At 42.4% G+C, this 18,789-nt stretch overlaps 1 protein-coding gene across 2 annotated transcripts in view; it reads left to right on the top strand.

Annotated features, from left to right (window-relative positions):
• brip1 (BRCA1 interacting helicase 1) overlaps nucleotides 1-18,789 on the top strand; it is a 51,356-nt gene that overhangs the window by 14,378 nt on the left and 18,189 nt on the right. For both annotated transcript variants that reach the window (XM_079166798.1, XM_079166797.1), the window contains exons 7-14: nucleotides 5,370-5,642; nucleotides 7,800-8,018; nucleotides 8,178-8,377; nucleotides 8,467-8,599; nucleotides 9,696-9,856; nucleotides 9,966-10,128; nucleotides 10,347-10,487; nucleotides 11,406-11,567. In XM_079166798.1, coding sequence (XP_079022924.1) covers nucleotides 5,370-5,642; nucleotides 7,800-8,018; nucleotides 8,178-8,377; nucleotides 8,467-8,599; nucleotides 9,696-9,856; nucleotides 9,966-10,128; nucleotides 10,347-10,487; nucleotides 11,406-11,567 — 1,452 coding nt within the window. The remainder of the gene's footprint in view (nucleotides 1-5,369; nucleotides 5,643-7,799; nucleotides 8,019-8,177; nucleotides 8,378-8,466; nucleotides 8,600-9,695; nucleotides 9,857-9,965; nucleotides 10,129-10,346; nucleotides 10,488-11,405; nucleotides 11,568-18,789) is intronic.

Raw genomic sequence — 18,789 nt, 5'->3', positions numbered from 1 at the left:
GCTTAAAACGGAACGATTTTTGACAATGCAGGTATTCATGTTTTCACAAACGGATATGTTTGATTTAGCAGAAAAGTAATTATATAAATGCAAGGTTGATACAAAGTAAACAGTAAAGTAGAACATCATAAAAACCAGTGTGTGCACATATATCTTTGTGAGAACCAATTTGAGTTTTAGACCTTCAGAACGAGGACATTTTGGCAGGTCCTCACTTCTTTACAGGGCTGTTTGAGATTTCAGACTTTGTTTCAGAAAGGTTAGTATTTGGTTTAGGTTAGCATAAGGGTTGGGCTCAGGCATTTAGTTGTGATGTTTAGTATATTAAGTCTATAAAATGCTGATTTATTTTCTGTGGATCCTCAATGAATTGACTAGTTGTTTCGGCTCTAGGTTTATTATGGACTCGTTTATTAGACTACCTTGGTTTTAGTTAGGTGGAGCTAATATACTGACAACTGAGAGTATTTTGAAGCTGCATTTCCTCAGTCATCAAGTAATATCATGTTTCCTAAAGCTATCTGCGATGCTGTTTCTGGTGAATAATCCATGTTCATGAGATCTCTCCATGTCCCAAAGACCAACAGGTTAGCCATAATCACTCGATGTGCACAGTCACAGAATGCAGCTCACAGGAATGGTTGAACTCTCACAACTGGGTCTTAGCTTGCCACAGGTGTGTGGCTTGGATTTGGAGCCGTGGATGGTCGTAGGTGGAAAAAGAGGAGGAGGGAAAGTGAAGTCGAAAAAGCGCGTCCGTCTCTGGTTTCCCTGCAGCTACATGACCCTGGCTCTTTTGTCCCGCGAGCGCTGACTGACGGCCTGAATGGGGCCCTTTGAAGCAAGCTCCAGTTTTAATTAAGAGGGTTTGCCTCGCCTGGACCGCTGATCTGTGAAAGCCACGGAGATAAATATTGAATGGGGTTCACCCGCTGGTTACTGCGCCCGAGGGATAAACAGGTGCTTTGGAGGGCAGGTATTTGCCAGGGCCCCCTACCTGCACAGTGTGGTCATGTTGGGAGGAGAGGGTGTTCGGTGTCATGTCTTCCGAAGTATCGGCTATTGAAGCCTACCCTTATTGGAGTGAATTCCAAGCCCTCGAAAGCTGTGGAATGAGGAGCAAATTGGCGTCCAGTGAGAGGCGCCAGTGATACCTAAGTGATCCACTGCCTGCGGCCCCTCAGTGCCCTCGGACCGGCCCCCTGGAGTGTGAGATTTCCATCTCTCAGGTGTTGGCAGGGAGTCGAGCAACAGAAGCCTACCTGTGAATATTCTGAGGTGTTCAGTAACACCACTGACCTCTGTTCCGTCAATTCCAGAAAGCTTTAGCTGTTGCATACACTTACACATGGAGGTGGAGGTATAGGTGTACCAAGGGAACTAAGTTTACCTGTGCTGAGAAGACCTGTGGACACGCAGTACTAACTAAAGAACTAAAGAAACGTGGTACACCTGTCTTATACAGTGTACCTGTAAATGCTATCTTAATGAGAAAAAAAGTTTACTCTCATTACATATTGTTTGAAAGACAAAGCTAGCATTCTCATAGCTAGCTGCACCCAGAGAGCTACGCCAATGGCCCTGTTATGTTCTTGTTGCAAGCAGAGCTGGCATCTCTTTTGCCCCTTTTGCCAGTTATCTGCATTCCTTCCGAGGGGGTGTCTGCTTTGGGCTGTGGGGCCAGGCTTGATACCTTGTTGTCCTGGCATCTCAGGAGGCAGGCGCGTAAAAGGATACTCTTGTGTCAGCTGTTTCCTACTGCAGCTTTTGACAAGGGCCTCTATTCATCAGCAAGCCCTTCTACACCCCCCCTCCCTCCACCTGCCAATGAATAAGTAATTATTAGCCATCTTGGGGCAGGATATTTGGATGGCTCTATTTAATGTGGCAGCAGCAGGTAAGGTGATCGGGCTCAGGGCCCAGGCTGTGGAGCACAACTGTTCCAGAGGAGAAAGGTAACCTGAACTGGTGTTGGGGCCCTGCAGCACCTCTGTTTGTTTTTCACATGGGCTCAGGGCTCGTTATCCCTCTTAACTCTGAGAGTGGACTCTCTAAGGGCTCTCTCTGGCCTACACTCCATCGCACATTGTAATATTTGATGGGCAAACATGCTTGGAAAATCTGAGCCGCCCGGTAACTCGAGCTACTCATCTGTCATCAGAAGTGCTACCTTCTGATCTCTATGATAAGTTGCGATGCGTGACAACACATACCATTCATTCTTACGTGGAATCATTCAGGTAATTTGTTGAGGATTTAGGGATGAACTTGTTTGCCAAGCTTGCAAGTTTTGTTAATTCAATATTAAGAACATTGTGGTAATCTCTAAAGAAAGAGGCCAGATACTTTTTTTTTTCTTTCAAACAAATGTCTAATGTCATGCAGTGGTGACGAGGTGTGCATATCAATGTTGACCCATTGGTCTGATGCCATCAGATGTTTAGCAATTTAAAGTGCCACAATATCAGATCTTACTCAAGGCTCATCTGATAGTAAAACTGCCTTGTAGGGGTTCATTTCAGGAGGTCACCAACCATTGTTATTTCAATCAAAAGACAGTGGAGGGTGGGCTGTAGTTACACTTCTGAAAATCAATTGAGTTTATGTATGAGCAAGGATTGCTGGGTAATTTGGCAACTAAAATATTGTAAATTCAATATTGCTATAAAGAGGACCTGATCAGTGATTTACAATATAGCCCACATTGTTCTGATGCATCCAAAGATAATAAAGGGATATTTACCTTGGTACAAACAGCATGGTGAAGTCTGAAATGCTTGACGGACTATCTGACAGTATGGTGTAGGAGTTTCTATTTCATATAGAAATAGCCAATCTTCTCTGGTCTTGTTCACTTATGTAGGTCACATAGAGGCATCAGCATTCAATTGGGACCGTTTCATAACCAGTTAAAAGTTCCTCACAGTAACTTTAAATAATTATGACTCCACTTCAAAATTCAAATTTCCAATGGATCTGTCATTTTATTTCATCCATATTGGCAACATGCATAGCAACATTTAAACAAAACATTCACCCTACCAACCCTCCACCAATCTTCTTCATCAGCAATAAACAAAATCTGTGAATAAGGGTACGAGTACTAGCCAATCAGAGGCAGAGTTGTAGTCTTTGAGGAATGTAGGCGAGGAAAAATAATCAAACTGCTGTACTGTAGAGCTGCCTTGCTGCTATTAAGTGTTTCATTATCAAATTGTTAACATCCGAATAACGTCAAATGTGAACACTCCTAATGAGTTCTTTAAACTTCCTGCTGTTTAGGGTTGTAGCCTGTCTTCCAACACAAAGATATTTAGGATATCAGGCAAAGACGAAGCTTTCAGCCTCACTTTTGGCTGCTCTTCCTAGAAAAAGTGAATAATTATTTTATCTCAACTCATTTAGTCGAGTCTGCTTCCTGTAGGAGTTCCTCTTTAGTGAGTGAAGCAATAAATAGTGGAAGGAAACAACTGAAACAAGGATTGTTGTATTAAAGATTTGTTTTCCACTTGTTTTTTTTAACAGACAAATAAATATGAAAATTCAATGAACCCTAATTGTGTTATTATATTTATATTTTTGCAATTCACCTTTTTATATTCGTGCTGCATAGCTTAGAAATGACTACAGATAATATATTTTAGACCACAGAATCTTAAAGTTCTAATACTGGATTTGATTGGATGGTGTATGTGAGTAGACCACTTAAAAGCTCAACACATAAGCAGGATCACTTTCATAAGCGTTGCCGGCTACACTTCAGCTGTAAGGGGGGGGGAGGAGTCTGCCACGTCACCGGGTGGCCAATTTTGGAGCAGCTAGATTTTGTCAGTCGCCACAATGGTAGCCTATCATCTTACAGACTCCAAAGGTGATCTGGTGGAGAGGGACAGGACACCTTATGTATGGTGCACATTCTTTATGTGTTCATCAAGAGAGGATACAAGGCAGTCTGTCAGAGAGCCGATAATAGTGATGAGTCGCGAGGAGCCTTGTGTATCATAACACGCCGAAAAGCTAAATGTAGTACGACAATGGAGAACGTTTTCTGTGTTGAATACATAATGATGACGTTAGATGTGTGTGCATGAGATACAGTGATGAGTTGATCTTTACGTTTACTTGTGTGGATGGTACACACACACCTCTGTCTGCGCTCAGCATCTCCTCTCCTCACCCCTCTGTGTGTGCAGAGGGAGTGTTTGCCGCCCCTCTCCCCCTAAACGTCTGCGCTTTGTGGGCATTGCTGCCTCTCCGGCAGTGCCCGGCTGCAGCCTGTGCGTAATGCAGCCGACATAAGCTTCCGCTCGGCCCTTTCAGCCTGAGCCCTGCATGGGTGATGCTCCAACACAAGCAATGGCAGCTGGGGCTCTGGCGTGGCTCATTGTCATGACATGACTCGGGGAGGACTCAGCCAGACTCTCTGTATTGTTTATTGATTGAAAAGCATTTTCCAAAATGTTTGGTGTGTTTAATGCACTTTTTGCAATCCCAAAGGGTTAAAACAACAAACAAAAAGCCTTGAATCCCCAGAAACAAAATCTCCTTATACTTATGTAACAAATGAATATTCAAATAGTTGAGTATTCAGGTCCAGTCCTACAGACTTACAGCAAATGTGCTTTAGCATTCTTGCAGTGTGTTTCTATTCAATGGTGGAGCAACGCAGAAACGTGTTGCTTTCGTAGGTTGCTCTTCCAGTGTTTTCATTTGCAATCTTCTCAATGTACCTACTCTGTGAAAATGATTCTGCTAATGTTGAATTCAACCATACCATGAATTCAAATGTATTGATAAAATCAATTCATCGCCCAGCTGTCTTTGAAAAAACATCAGCCATGTTTCCATTCAGTTGTCAAGCAAACCTTTGAGAGAGCGTGTAAATGTTCACTACTTGTGAATTTATTTGACAGGGGTTAGACGAGGGTTTTCCATAATTCATTTAGCTCAACTCTTTTTCAACAAAGGCCAAAACCACCTCAAGGAAGCGTAAACAATGTTTTCTTTGCAATTGAGAAATTGTATCTAGTTTAGAAGTTACCATTTAGCGTTTCTAGGACGATACGATGGGCATAAACATATGTGAATGGAAACATGCCTACTGATGGAAATCCAGCATTGACATAAAAAGACGAGATTTATGATGGGAATTTACAAATAATAACCAAGTGTCTTTTGTATTATTTAACAAGGAATTTGGGAGTCATGGATTTCAGAGAGTCAGCGCTGTAAAGTTCTGTTTTATTTGCATAAAAATGACAGTTGCCAGTGTTTTTATTTAACCGAACAAGATGTGTGACTCGGCTGCTGTACTGAGCGGTTGAAATCTAGCACATGACCTCTCAGTGTTTGTCTGTTTCTCTTTCCAGTCCCCTAAACCCTGCTCCCAGTGCCCGTGTGCTTCAGCCAGAGACGGTGTGAAGGACAAAGACAGTGATGGCAAACAGAAGATTCCTAAGATCTTCTTTGGTACTCGCACACATAAACAGATAACTCAGATCACCCACGAGCTGAAGCGCACCGTTTACTCCAGTGTGCCCATGACCATCTTATCCAGTAGAGCTCACACATGTGTCAACCAAGGAGTGGCGCCTCACTTCAACCGCAATGAACGCTGCAAGGACCTGCTGGACGCCAAAGATGTGAGGACGAACACTTACGTACATGCATATATTCACATTAAACCCATTTTCAACTTCGGCTTTAAAGTAATACTCAAGCTGAAACGTGCCGTTTGAATATCCAATAGTCACTCCCTGTAAGCAGGAGGATGTTTCCTCCCTCATAGAGAACATGAAAACCTCATGAAGATGACAACGTTTCTTTTTTTGGACAATTATTAGTAAATCAGTTTGCCTTAAAGCAATATCGTCAGCAGGGGAATCGCCCAACCTTAATCTGTGTATATGTCACCCATTAAGTTATAAGACATGTTGATACAGAAATTCTTAAGACATTTTATATGTTTGAGATCATTTGGAAACATTGTCACCACTACATAGTTTGACCAGTGAGCATTTCTCCTCTGTTAATGTCCCGCTTACTTCATAACTTGGTCACAATTCTTTAAGGAACCAAATTTAAAGGATTCTCATCTAAATTGTTTCTTTGTTGTATCCTAATTTAAAATAAATATTACTTCTGATATCGACTTTATAAACCCAGACAGGCCATACATTTGACATGTGACTTTTATCCCACTAAAGGCACAACCTGTGTGTGTGCTATAGTTCATTACTTAGCCCAGGTGAACCCACTATTTGTTTGCATCCTCATGTCTCAAAAAGAACTGTTCTGGACCTGAATTGGACTCCTTTGACCCCCTTCTAGCTGTGAAATCCAACACCACATGACACACTTTCTCCATGGACTCGAACCTTTATCCACTGGTTACAGAAGCTGATGAGAGACAACATATAACAGACCTAACATTTTATGACAACGTTATAATACATTACATTACATTACAGTCATTTAGCAGACGCTTTCATCCAAAGCGACTTACAATTCTATTACATTTCTAAACCGTGGGCACAGCTACGGGAGCAGTTTTGAGGTTAAGTGTCTTGCTCAAGGACACATCGACATGCAACTAGCGGAGCCGGGGGTCGAACCGCCGACCCTCTGATTGAAGGACGGCCCTCCACTTAGCCACAGTCTCCTAAATATAATAATATAATAAAGTAATACTAAATACTTACCTGACCTCAAACCATCATGTACTGTGAAAAGAGTTTTTGGGTCACCCACAAACCCACAGGTAACTATCACTACCAGACAAAACTCCTTCAACAATGTAGCCTCAGCAGCAATTATGCTGCTACAATATCCACAATTGGTCCATCCGGCTCTTTTTGACACACTAAAATGTCGAGAACCATTGAGTGAACTTTTTTTTACATGAGAGACATGAGACACTTGTAAAGGGTTCCTACTGCAACAAGGACAATTACGCTGTCAGTGGAGGTGTTTGCCTTCCACGGCAATTCTCTCACTTCATCATATTAAATAGCTGGCCCAGTCATTACCCCTCACTGGAGTGGATGTTACTGATGCTCTCTGTCTTCATCACCTCAGGGTGTAGTCTAGTCAGTGTCAGGTGACCATGCTGTGTAGACGCACAGTGATTCATACACCGTAACACCCATCGTTTTAAGTCAAAACAACTACCAAGTGTTTTAACTGCACTGTAACCTGTCTTGACTTTCCCAAATATGGCTGCATGTCTATTAATCTCCCCAACTCCCCTTTCTCTGAGCCGACCGGGTTCAGTTTCAGCAAAGTGTCCAAGCTTAGCACATGACTGTGAGAGGTAGACCATTTCATCCAGAGATCATTATTGTGTCTGGAGGGTACTGAGTCCTCCGGTGTACACAGTGTCACCTCAAGCTGTGAAATCCTAAAGAACAGGGTGGGACATCTGAAGCGGACACCTCTGTTGACAGTGTAATTGGGGCTTGGTACATGAGATGCCGCTTCTTTACACTTCTACATTCACTGTATGAGTGTCAGGACATGTAACCCACGACAATACCTGGAAGACCTGATCATAGGAAGCCTCTGAAATACTGTATGTCACCTCTGGTTACATGTGACACTAGAGAGAAGAAAATCAATCAAACGGTCCGGGTTCTTGAGCTGAGCCCAAATTTAGTTCAGGAACTTCTCCCCCACAGTGTGTGGAGATCTGTACAGTGTTCGATTCCTGCAATGAAAAGGGACTCTCTGTGATCAGTCAAACTGTGTCCTCCATGATCCGTTGAATGCGGCTGACTTTGAATGAAACGTGTGTATTACAGGGCAGGTCATGCAGCTACTACCATGGTGTCCAGAGGATGCGGGACCAGCGCACACTACGCTCCCACGGACTCCATGACGCCTGGGACGTTGAGGACCTTGTCTCACTGGGCAAACGGCTCCGGTCATGCTCCTACTATGCTGCCCGTGAACTTATGCAGGACGCCTCCATCATCTTCTGTCCATACAACTATCTGCTGGACCCAATGATCAGAGAGAGTGTGAGTAGAGTATGGAAGAGAAGGTGCAGGAATTCTAGAACAATCTGAAGGGAGCAACAAGATTAGTTCTTAACAAAAAAGGACCAGATCATGTGGAGAGTTCAGGGATTAACCACTCCCTCTTCTTCCTCTCTTGCTTTCCATCTACATTTTCACCAGATGGAGATCAACCTGGCAGGCCAGATCGTGGTGCTAGACGAAGCCCACAACATTGAGGACTGTGCAAGGGAGAGTGCCAGCTACACTTTAGACCACCACAGTCTGCTGCTGTCCAGGGATGAGCTCGACAGCATGGTCAAAAACAACATCAGACCATCCAAACACGAGCCACTCAGGGACTTCTGCTATAGCCTGATCAAGTTCGTGATTCAGTGAATTAATCGCTCATCTGTGGTTCTCGTAATTTGAGTAGATATTAACTAAGAATGTGTTTTTGTCCATGGTGTAGCTGGATCCAGGAGAGCCAAAGCCTGATGTCTGAACGGGGATATGAGAGCGCCTGTAAAGTCTGGAATGGAAAGGATGTACTGGTTATCTTTCACAACATGGGCATCACTGCTGACACCTTCAGCATTCTGAAGGTACACCAGATATCTAAGCTTTACTTCTACATGTTTGAGGTTTACCGTACCTGTACACTGCCAGTATTAGTCAGTGCACTTCAAATGTTCACTCTAAGCCTTCAGCACTGAACCCTCACTGATTTTGATGGACATCAACTGTATGGTCAATGTAAGTGCCTCAGTGCAGAAGGGTGTTGGGGCTCACTGTATGTGTAATGAGACAGCAATCATGTTTACTCGTCACAGTAATGCCTGAAAATGTCCATAAATAGATAAATGAATTGGAGTGTTTGTTGTTTGCTACGTGATAATAAGCAAAATAGCACAGTTGGACCAAATCAACATTTTTAAATTACCATCATGCATCATAAGCAAAGTACATATCGTGACATGTAGGTTTATTGTTACAGGAAGATAATCCTCTAGCCAGCTCCATATTTTTCTTGAATGTTTCTTTCAGTGACTTGGTGGGATCATGCATCAAAGTCTGAGGATAATAGAAAGGGGCAATCATGAACCTTTCCTCCACCGTGCTTAGACAATGTATTACATGTTGGGCTTTCAGTGGTTGTTGCTTCAGATTTTCAAACTGGAAAAACGGACGAACTTTTCTGTAAATGTCAACTCTCTGTATCGATCACAATAGGGGTTTGTATACGATTGACAGGAGCAGTAGATAAATCAAGCTTCACTGTATTCCAGTAACACCTATATCAGATGTTTCTTATACTCTATCACCAATAGTTTGCTTCATACAGATACTTAAGTTTTTTAAATTTTGACTGACTTTGTGAGGCTATGTGTACGTCACATTTACTGCCACATCTGCCAGTTTATTTTACGGCGATGAGGGACCGTGGTTTACAGTCCTGACTCTTCCCAAAGTTGAGGAGAAAACCAATCAAAATACTGTCCATGCTTCGCATTTACAGGTGTCTATTACCATGCTTATCACGCCATTCAAGTCATTTTCACTGTGATGTGCTTGTATTTAAAGTTTGACACCCAAAAAATGACGACCTTGTATGTGCTGCATGTTCTTATTTGGTTTTAGGTGTCCTGTAATAATCAACAGCACTGTTTTTTTTTTCTCACACGTCTTCCACTGTGACAGAAAAACCTGGCAGCAGTGTTGGAGAAAGAGGAGCGTGTTGCTTTGATCAATGGTAAAGAGGATGTGGTTCAGGTCCCAACCATCAGCTCGGCAACCTCCATTGTCCTCAAAAATCTCTTCATGGTGCTGGGCTTCATGTACTCCTCTGAGGACAACTGCAGGTCAGAGACTGACCAAAGAAAGCTAGATCAAAGTCCTGTGTCATGCCAGTGCCTCAGATGAACGATTGTAAAGGGTTGAACGATGGCTCAGGTCTCTGTGTGTCTGTAGGGTTGCTGAAGACTACCGGATAGCTCTGCAGAAGACCTACGCTTGGACGAACCAAGTCCCACCCGACACCCCTGATGCCCAGGGCTTTTTAGTTCGGCCACACCACAGGAAACGAAAGACAGAAGTCCTGACACTCAGCTTCTGGTGCCTCAACCCCGCCGTGGTGAGAGGTTAGAGATGGCACATCATGCCATGTACGCCAAACTGAGCTATTACATGAAGACTATAGACATAAATGGATGACTTAATAAGTCTGTAATGAAAGTTAAATATTATAATGGGTTCTTCAATCTCCACCGTGCCACCCTAAATATGATGTGCTTATGGCATAAATTCCAGCTGAAACACTGCTTGGAGATTGATTGTGTCTGTGTCTCCCAGGCTTTCTCTGACTTCAGCAGGTCGGTGCACAGCATTGTGCTGACATCAGGAACCCTGTCCCCCATGGGCTCCTTCTCCTCTGAACTTGGAGTGAAGTTCTCCATCCAGCTGGAGGCCAACCATGTCATCAACAAGTCCCAGGTCAGTAGGGTTATTTGTGGTGCAACGGACCTTAGTTGATCTGTGATCCGTACGGATCTAACTCTAGGTCTAAGCAGCTTATAATTCAAAATTAAATCTACTAATGCCAAGATATTTGTTGTCAATAAATATTCAAGCTTTAATTTCCTAATCATTTGAATTGTGTGTTTTTATGCGAATAATCATTATAGATGACTATAACAAAGTAAAAGGACAACACTTATAACTTTTGACATTTTACACTGACTTCAGGACGGTTGAAATAATTTTTTCGGGACAGTGGTGAAAAATAGCTGGAGCCTTGTATACCTGCTGTAATAACAAAACAATGACAAAAACGGTTTGTATCAGTGGATATGGCTTATTAATAACATTCGTTATATTTGCTCTCTTCTTTTCTGCTGATCTAATCTGTGTCTTAGGTTTACCGTGTCACTCAGCCTCTGGAAACAATGACTTCTTTGACAAAGTATATGCTGCATAAAAGCATATTGAGCTGCTCGATTCCTGGATGTTTAATTTAATAATATGACTTAAAACCTCCCTCCCTCAGGACTCATTGGAATCCCTAAGCTTCCTTAATGCATCGTGTCGGAGAGATGTGATGGTATCCGTCAGTCTCAATCAAGTTTTAAGGTGTATGATGCCACTGGAAACTTTGACCCAGTCTCCACATCTATACCACCGTTGTCCAGTAGATGTCACAGTCTGACCATTAGATTGCAATAATGTTGTAACTTGGACTTACGACCGCTAATTTGGCATTGCACATGAGAATGTTTTTGAAAAAAGCTTATAATGATAGTGTTTGGGCCTTTGAAAACAATGTTTTGGGCCAACACAATAATGGGCAGATATATTTAGTATTTGAAGTATGTTGGTGATATGACCTCAACATTTCTAATGCCCTCTCCTCAGGTTTGGGTGGGCACTGTTGGTGACGGACCCCAGGGCAGAAAGCTCTGTGCCACCTTCCAACACACTGAAACGTACGCCTTCCAGGACGAGGTGGGGTCGCTGCTGCTCCATGTCTGCCAGGTCGTAGCCAAGGGTGTGCTCTGCTTTCTGCCTTCTTACAAGGTAAGAACCACCAAGACATTCTCTACTAAAACAATAAATGAATCTGAGTCTGTAAGTTAGTGCTGGTTGCAGTGTTGATTATATTTATTTATTTATTTAAACGGGACCATGTACAGTTTAAACATAAATGTCACCATTCGATGCACTGTACCAGATTGTAGCTTAAGCTAATTTGCATCTGCAGTCCCTATATGGGTGTTGTTGTGAATGCAAAGCAAAGAGGAGAACCTAAAGGTATATGATGATCAGGTCAACGGAACAAGAGAGAAACTTTATTCAACATTCCATTTTGATGCAGATTAGCAAACAGTAATTTTAGGTCCTAGTATTATAATATTTGTAGACTTACATTACAGTGGTGGCTGCGTATTGTTTACGACTCTTGTGCTTCCAACTAAACATTTTCCATGAGGTAAAAAAGCCCAAAATAAAATGTTCTCCTGCATGCAACACACACCTGTATTAACAGGGCGGTGTAGCAGCAATCTAACAGTACCATACATAATATAATACAACCATGTGTTGCAGTGTGATGTTTCACAGTCCTGCAGACTAGATGCGTTGTCTTGAGTTATTTTTACGTACGCGGTGATGATGAGATACGAAAGAAAGCCTGACTAACACTTTGAATTCTGTTTTTAAATCTATTTCTTGTTTGTTCACAAGCGGGTTTCAGGTGAAAGAATAAGGCTGAAGTATTTTCATACACACCACAATTTCCACAACAGGATGAATAAAGTATCTTCTGTTATATGAGAAACCATCAAAGCAACTTTAATTTAACAGATTACAGAAATACAGTCATGGTCTTATCTACATGTGCTCTAGATGGGGCAGTACAAGTCTATTCATTTATCTACATTTACTCAAAACTACATTGAGTATTTCAAAACTACTTGTTACATTGAAGTGATGGTGGATAGTTTGCAGTTCGAACATTTGTTTCCACATTCTACCACTGGGAGGAGCTAGAGACCATACATTGGAGTCAGGCCCAGAGTTTTTGTTGTTTGAAGGTATTTTATTAACAGTTTTCAAAGCCTAAGCTGGATTCCAATAGATCCCACTGCTAAGAAGCTGCTCTTGGTCGTGTCATATGTTACACTAGATTGCAACCAATCAATATAGGTATTGCCAAGGACTTGTAAAAAGCCGCATCCTCATGGAGCTGTATCCTCTTTCAGTTAATGAGGGCGCTTCATAGAGGGCACTCATAGACACTTTGTCCCCCTTTGTTTGTTATGCGTTTTTGTTCATGAATAATTAATGTGCGCTGTAGCTCAGTTGTCACATTAGCTTACTTAGGGCCAAGTGGATTTCATTTATCATGGTGTGTTTGTCCACATTGCACATGTTACGTGTGACTTTGGTCACTATGCAATTTTGGTCAATAATGTTACTAAATGTGGGAAACCTAATACGTTTGAGTTTAAAGTCACTATGAAAAACCCCCACTATAATTCTTTATACTGTATTTTAATGCGGTCGTTCCTAACATTTTTGGCTTTCGACCTGTTACAGAGATGTTTTTTTTGAAGTGGTGTTGTATGAGCTTCTTATCCACAGTCAGCGTATTATACCCAGTAGTACCAGACAGGAGTTACTGCAACGACAGCAAAGCACTGTACTGCTGTGGATGGGGGAAGCAGCAGAACGTAGTGTGAGAGTGACCCCATTTTCATTTGAATAGATTTTAGATGTAACATTTTCCGATAATTTCCAGGGGCTGCACAGTGGTGTGGTGGCCAGCACTGTCGCCTGATAGCAAGAGGGGCCCGGTTCCCATTCCGGCTTCTTCCCACAGTCCAAAGACATGCAGCTTCGGTTCATTGATGGCTCTAAAATTGCCCGTAGGTGTTGATGTGAGTGTGAATGGTCATCTGTCTTATCTGTCTGTCTATCTGTCTATCTGTCTATCTATATATCTAACTATATAGATATATATATATATATATATATATATACATATAACACACAATTTCCAATATAGGACTAAGGTCAATCATCTTGCAACCACTCTGATTTAAGAGCTTAGGGATGTCCATACATCATGCAGTGTTTCTATTACATTTAAATGACTTGAATTTGACTAATTTGATTGAAGTTACAGCAGTGAAAATCCTTGCGTGCTTTTGTGTCTCGGTATTGTATTAGTTTTTTTTAGCTCATTATTATATACAATGCATTTTGAAATGTGTTATGTTTTAGCAGTAAGTAGACATTACATTACAGTCATTTAGCAGATGCTTTTATCCAAAGCGACTTCAGATTCTATCACATTCATACGTTCGTAGGCACAGCTACGGGAGCAGTCTGGGGGTTAAGTGTCTTGCTTGACACTTAACCCCCAGACTGTGTCATGGAAGCACGGCAACACTGACACACTGTCTTTCTGTGATGAGTTAACGTCATATTAAGAGGACACATCTTTCTCCATCTAACACTGGACCTTGACAGTTGGTCGTTTTGCCCTTGGCAAATTTAGCTTTTTCCTTTTGCATAGATCGTGTTCAACTTGTATCTCAACCTGTCACATGCAGTGATCATTGGTTTGATTCCTCTGCAGTCCTTGTTTGCTTGCTATCAGGTTACATTCTCAAACAGCTGATGACACCGCCATCCAAACTGTGAGGGAAAGCAAAGACTCTGAGTCTTGTTGTTTTCTCATTTTACCTTCCTTTTTGTCAGCCTGTGATGCCAGCCAAGGAGCCACTATGAGCTGTGGGATGTTTTTTTATTATTTTTTTTACTATTGATAGCCATGTAGGAGTCTTCTATCTCCCTCTCTGTGCTGATGCATAAATATTTAATCTGCAGTCAGCTCTTAAAGATGAGGAGATGAGGGGATATGAAGGGCTGGGGTATTAATTGGAGCCCGTGGAGGCCTCGTTGGTGCCGCTGAGTCCCGTCTTCCCTATGATCTGTGTGTGTGTGCGCGGGCAACACGGAGAGGATAGGTCATCTTCAGACATCCCTGTTCAGTGTGTCTAGGTGATGGCTATCAGCCCCTCGTACACAGCTGGCTCAGTGAAAAGGTCTGTGGGGTCAAGGAGATGTACCTCGAGGCTCGTTCTCTGCTTCACGAGCACACGCAGTCTGTGAAGTTCAATTTTATTATCTTCTTATAGCAGGTATATTGACAAATTAGTAATACAATCACTGCAAATGGGACTTTCGCTGTCGATGTCTTTTTGGGTCAACGTTGAGAAACCAACTGTATTTCTGTCATTTGGCTTTGGTGTTGTGCAGTGAAATGAGTTCAAAGAAAACTCAAGAGAATGTTGTGCATTAGCACACAGCTCAATACCTTTCTTTTTTAAGATACACAGACACACAAAGCATGCCTGTAATCATGGTCACACACACTCTTTCCCCGATAACCTGCACCAGTGCTGTGGTTTTGTAGCACTTGAGCCTCAACAGCCCTCCAGGTAATGCCCATTAGAACCACAGAGGACGGGACCAACGATCCGGTGGAGAAAGGGACTGATGGTTTATTTAAAAAAGCGGGACTTTGCAGAGGTGAAAAGATGGCGGGGAATACAAGATGCTTTTAAGGGAGATGGAGATAAGGGCCATTAGGTGATGTCGCCTCGCTGTCTGTGTGAAGACGCACCCAGCGCTGGCGCCTGGCCTCTGCTGAGCGCGCGTCAACTCAGTCAAACCGGACTGTTGGCTGAACACCCGCCAACACACGTCCTCAGCAGCTCAATCACACAGCTCCACAAGCACCGGTGTCTCAGAGTGAGCCAGTTTCTGTCTGTGTTTGGAAGCACTTTGGATTCATGGGTCAATTTGCCCAGTGTAGCATATCCCTCCTGATTTTCTTTTAGAGCCGAGTTGATGTTTTATATGGGGTTTTACAGTGGAAACTTTAGTATTACTGCTGTGTGACTAAGCTGGAGCCTTTTTGGGAGGCTTAGAGTTTCAGACTTAACAGGTCAAATGTAGCCTCAGTCGTCTCCTTGTTCTGATATCTCCTTCAACCACAGTAGCACATCCTGGCTGTCAATACGCTTGAAATCTAATTAAACATAATGTGGAAACTTTAGAGATAATATAAGAAAGAAAGAAGGGTATTCATATTTTTTCATGTCATTTCAAATCATATGACAAGATTTGTTGACAATATAAACAATATATAATATATGTTAATTTTGTCAGGTATGAGACATTAATCTCTAAAAAATAAACACTTTATATACAGCTGTGATTAATCCTAATAGGATTGCTGAGTGTCATCTTCTTCAGGCAGCAGGCTGTGTGTGCAGCGTTCTGTTGTCACCACCGGTGTGGCTGGGATGTGTAGAGCAGACGACGAGGGAGGAGTGGGAGGCCAGAGGTGGCAGGTGGCTTCTTGCCACCAGTCTTGGCGTGATGGTTACTGTGATATTTTGGGCCTGAATAATTTACGCCGCAACAACACGTCTCCCCTCGCCACTGCGAAATGTGGCTCCTGGCTGCATGTTTCATTAATGCTGTCGCCTCCAAACCCGTTTCATAATTCAGCAGGCACTAGAAGAGCTGCGATGTGTCGCCACACAGCTCACTGACACCGGGGAGATAGAGAGAGGCCGGATGCAAAGGAGGTGAAAGATGGGGAGATAGTGGGGGGGGGGGGGGGGGAGTGTAAAAGTGCGAGAAAGACTACAGTTCACTGCTTCTATCTAGTTGTTTCACCACATTGTCCCAATTGGCAGGAAGATCTGGCCCACTTTACTGTGTCACTGGCAGCGGCTGAGCATAGCACCCACCAGGCCTGGAAAAGGCAATACATAATTCACACTTTGTTGTGCCCTCTTACGTGCTAAATACTGCTCATTCCCATTTATGTTGCTCGGGCATTGTAACTGTGCTCCTCTTAAGAACTGGTGTCCAACAAATGTATTCACTTTTAATTGACAATCTCACTTGAATCTGTTTTGAAGACAAGTACAACAATAGCTTATGTCTCTGAGATGCACTGATGAGAGAGCTTTAGTGTGATCTTGGCGAGTAAAGGTAATTCTGCTTTGGTTAAAAACAGCTACTGAAAGCCTGTATATATGTACATAACTGATACTTTCTGTGTATACATTCTCATGCTTCCATTTCAAAAACACAGTGGAATGTAATTTATAGTGCTTTACCTATCTGGCATATACAAAAAGTTGGCATACTTGTTTGTATGGTGGTTCTCAGAATGATAAATTGCAAGGCCTTAAATATCTGCTACCCTCGATTTTCAGATTTGTTTTTAAGAATACAAAGAGGTGTGTAGTTGAGCATGTAGATTGACATTTTATAGCTCAGCCCAGTGAGCTAACTAAACACCAGGTCTCTGTCAGATGTTGGCTCTGAATTATTCATGAAGGTGCTCATGTCTGTAATTTTTGTGTCTGTAATTTCTGTGTTGAGTGTCTCACACTCACGTGGCTGAAAGCCTTTACTGAAGGTGCTGAAGATCCGTTTGACTGCACAGCGAGATTCTCTCCTTCACACCTACATCTGTGCAGTTGGATTTATCAGACCAGTCTTGTGATGTACATGGCTGACTGAGGCAGCAACACCTTGGTTGAACTTGAACATAGTCTAATGCAAATGGATGAATGGGTCAAACGGTTAGAACCAACATTTATCAGCACAGTGTTGATTTGATATGAGGATTAGATTCAGCAAAACGGGTGCCTAGTAATTTGAAACATTTCATAATTGGTGTCCTGAACAATTGTGGGTCTTTTGACAAAAAATAATTTCAAGGTCTTAAGAATACTTAAAAAAACCTGTAGTGATTCATTATCCTGTGAACGCCAACAACACATGGTCAGAGAAGAGAGGTGATAATCATGCTAACAACCATCACCAAAAGAACACTGTAATTCAACACTGATGAACAGAATGGGGTCTCAGATGTACCACTTTTATTGTACTCTGTCTTGAGTAGGCTACAACGGCCAAAGACGTATAGAGTGCCAATGTTTCCATCAACGAACGAGAAGCAGCGTCTCATGCATCAAAACTTTACTGGGGAGGACTGGGAGGCAGTTGCTCGGCCTGGTGAATAAAGACTTTTTTTTTGTCGCTAATGGAATCTCTCATACGAGTTTTTGTGCACCTGATCCATCAAATTGTGGTGTTGGGGACAACAGCTCTTGCTAAGGCCTCCTGAGGCAAACTGGTGAGGGATCAGACAAAGAGTCATTCAAAGACCACTTTACAACTCATCTATAAGAAGCAACCTTGCCTGTATGGTGGAATTGGGATCCCATCTTGTGAGGGGACTCCATATTCTGCTGCCGGACTTCAAGGCATATCTAGGTCATGACAAAGAAACCTCATAGGGTGATGGGGTGCAGGGGCCTGCCTGATCTCAACCCAAGCGATGCTTTGCTATATATGCTAGCCAGGGACTGTCTATAACATCCACTTGGTCCCAAAGCACCATAAGACAAAGAATAATACTGTAGTTGTGCGGCAGCATGTCTTAGGTAGAGAGAGTCCCCCGTCCGCAAGTTTTCCAACTCAGTTCTTCGCAGATAGTTAATAGTAGAGATTGACATTGACATCAGACTGCCCTCCCCAACGGGATGAGCTTTTAGTCATCATACTTTTCTTTAAAATTATAGTCATATCTCTCGCGTCATAATAATATTCACAATTATCGTTTGGTCTTTCATCCATGGCTGAATTTATAGTACGGGTACAGTCTTAAACAGAAAACAAATAGTTTTAAAAGGTCTTTTCTGCTATCCAATGGTAAAAGACTTTTCTGCCATTGATAGAAACTAAACAAAATGAAAACTAATGAAAGCATGATCTTTGTTGCCCTGATAAATCTAGTTCTGCTGAAAGGATTATGCTGGCTGCAGGACTGTTGTTACCCTGTTGCATGTCTTTTTATCAGTGAGAGCATTTTTTCTTGGTACTCTTAACGTCGTGGAATCGTCTCCTTTCCAAGTGCAGCCTGGCAGATAATGGCTGTTTTGTTTAGTAGTAGATCTGCCTAAAGTACATAACATTCATTATTCATCTCCCACTCAAGATTGCACTGGAAAGCTATTGGAGAACAAACAGTTTGCTGAGTTGAAGACGCACGTAAGGGGGGTCCTTGTCGATGTAACACTGCATATTTAGTGAATGTGCAATGTTTTATTGATGCAAACGTCCTGGCCGCACTTTCTTTAGGAGGCACCAACCTGATGAAATCTTCCCCATGCTTCATTTCACCACTATGAGGCAATCC

The sequence above is a fragment of the Pholis gunnellus genome, assembly GCF_910591455.1.
Source record: "Pholis gunnellus genome assembly, chromosome: 9".
NCBI lineage: Eukaryota > Metazoa > Chordata > Actinopteri > Perciformes > Pholidae > Pholis > Pholis gunnellus.
Note: the sequence above shows the minus strand (reverse complement) of the source record. Positions and strands in the feature narration are given on the sequence as shown.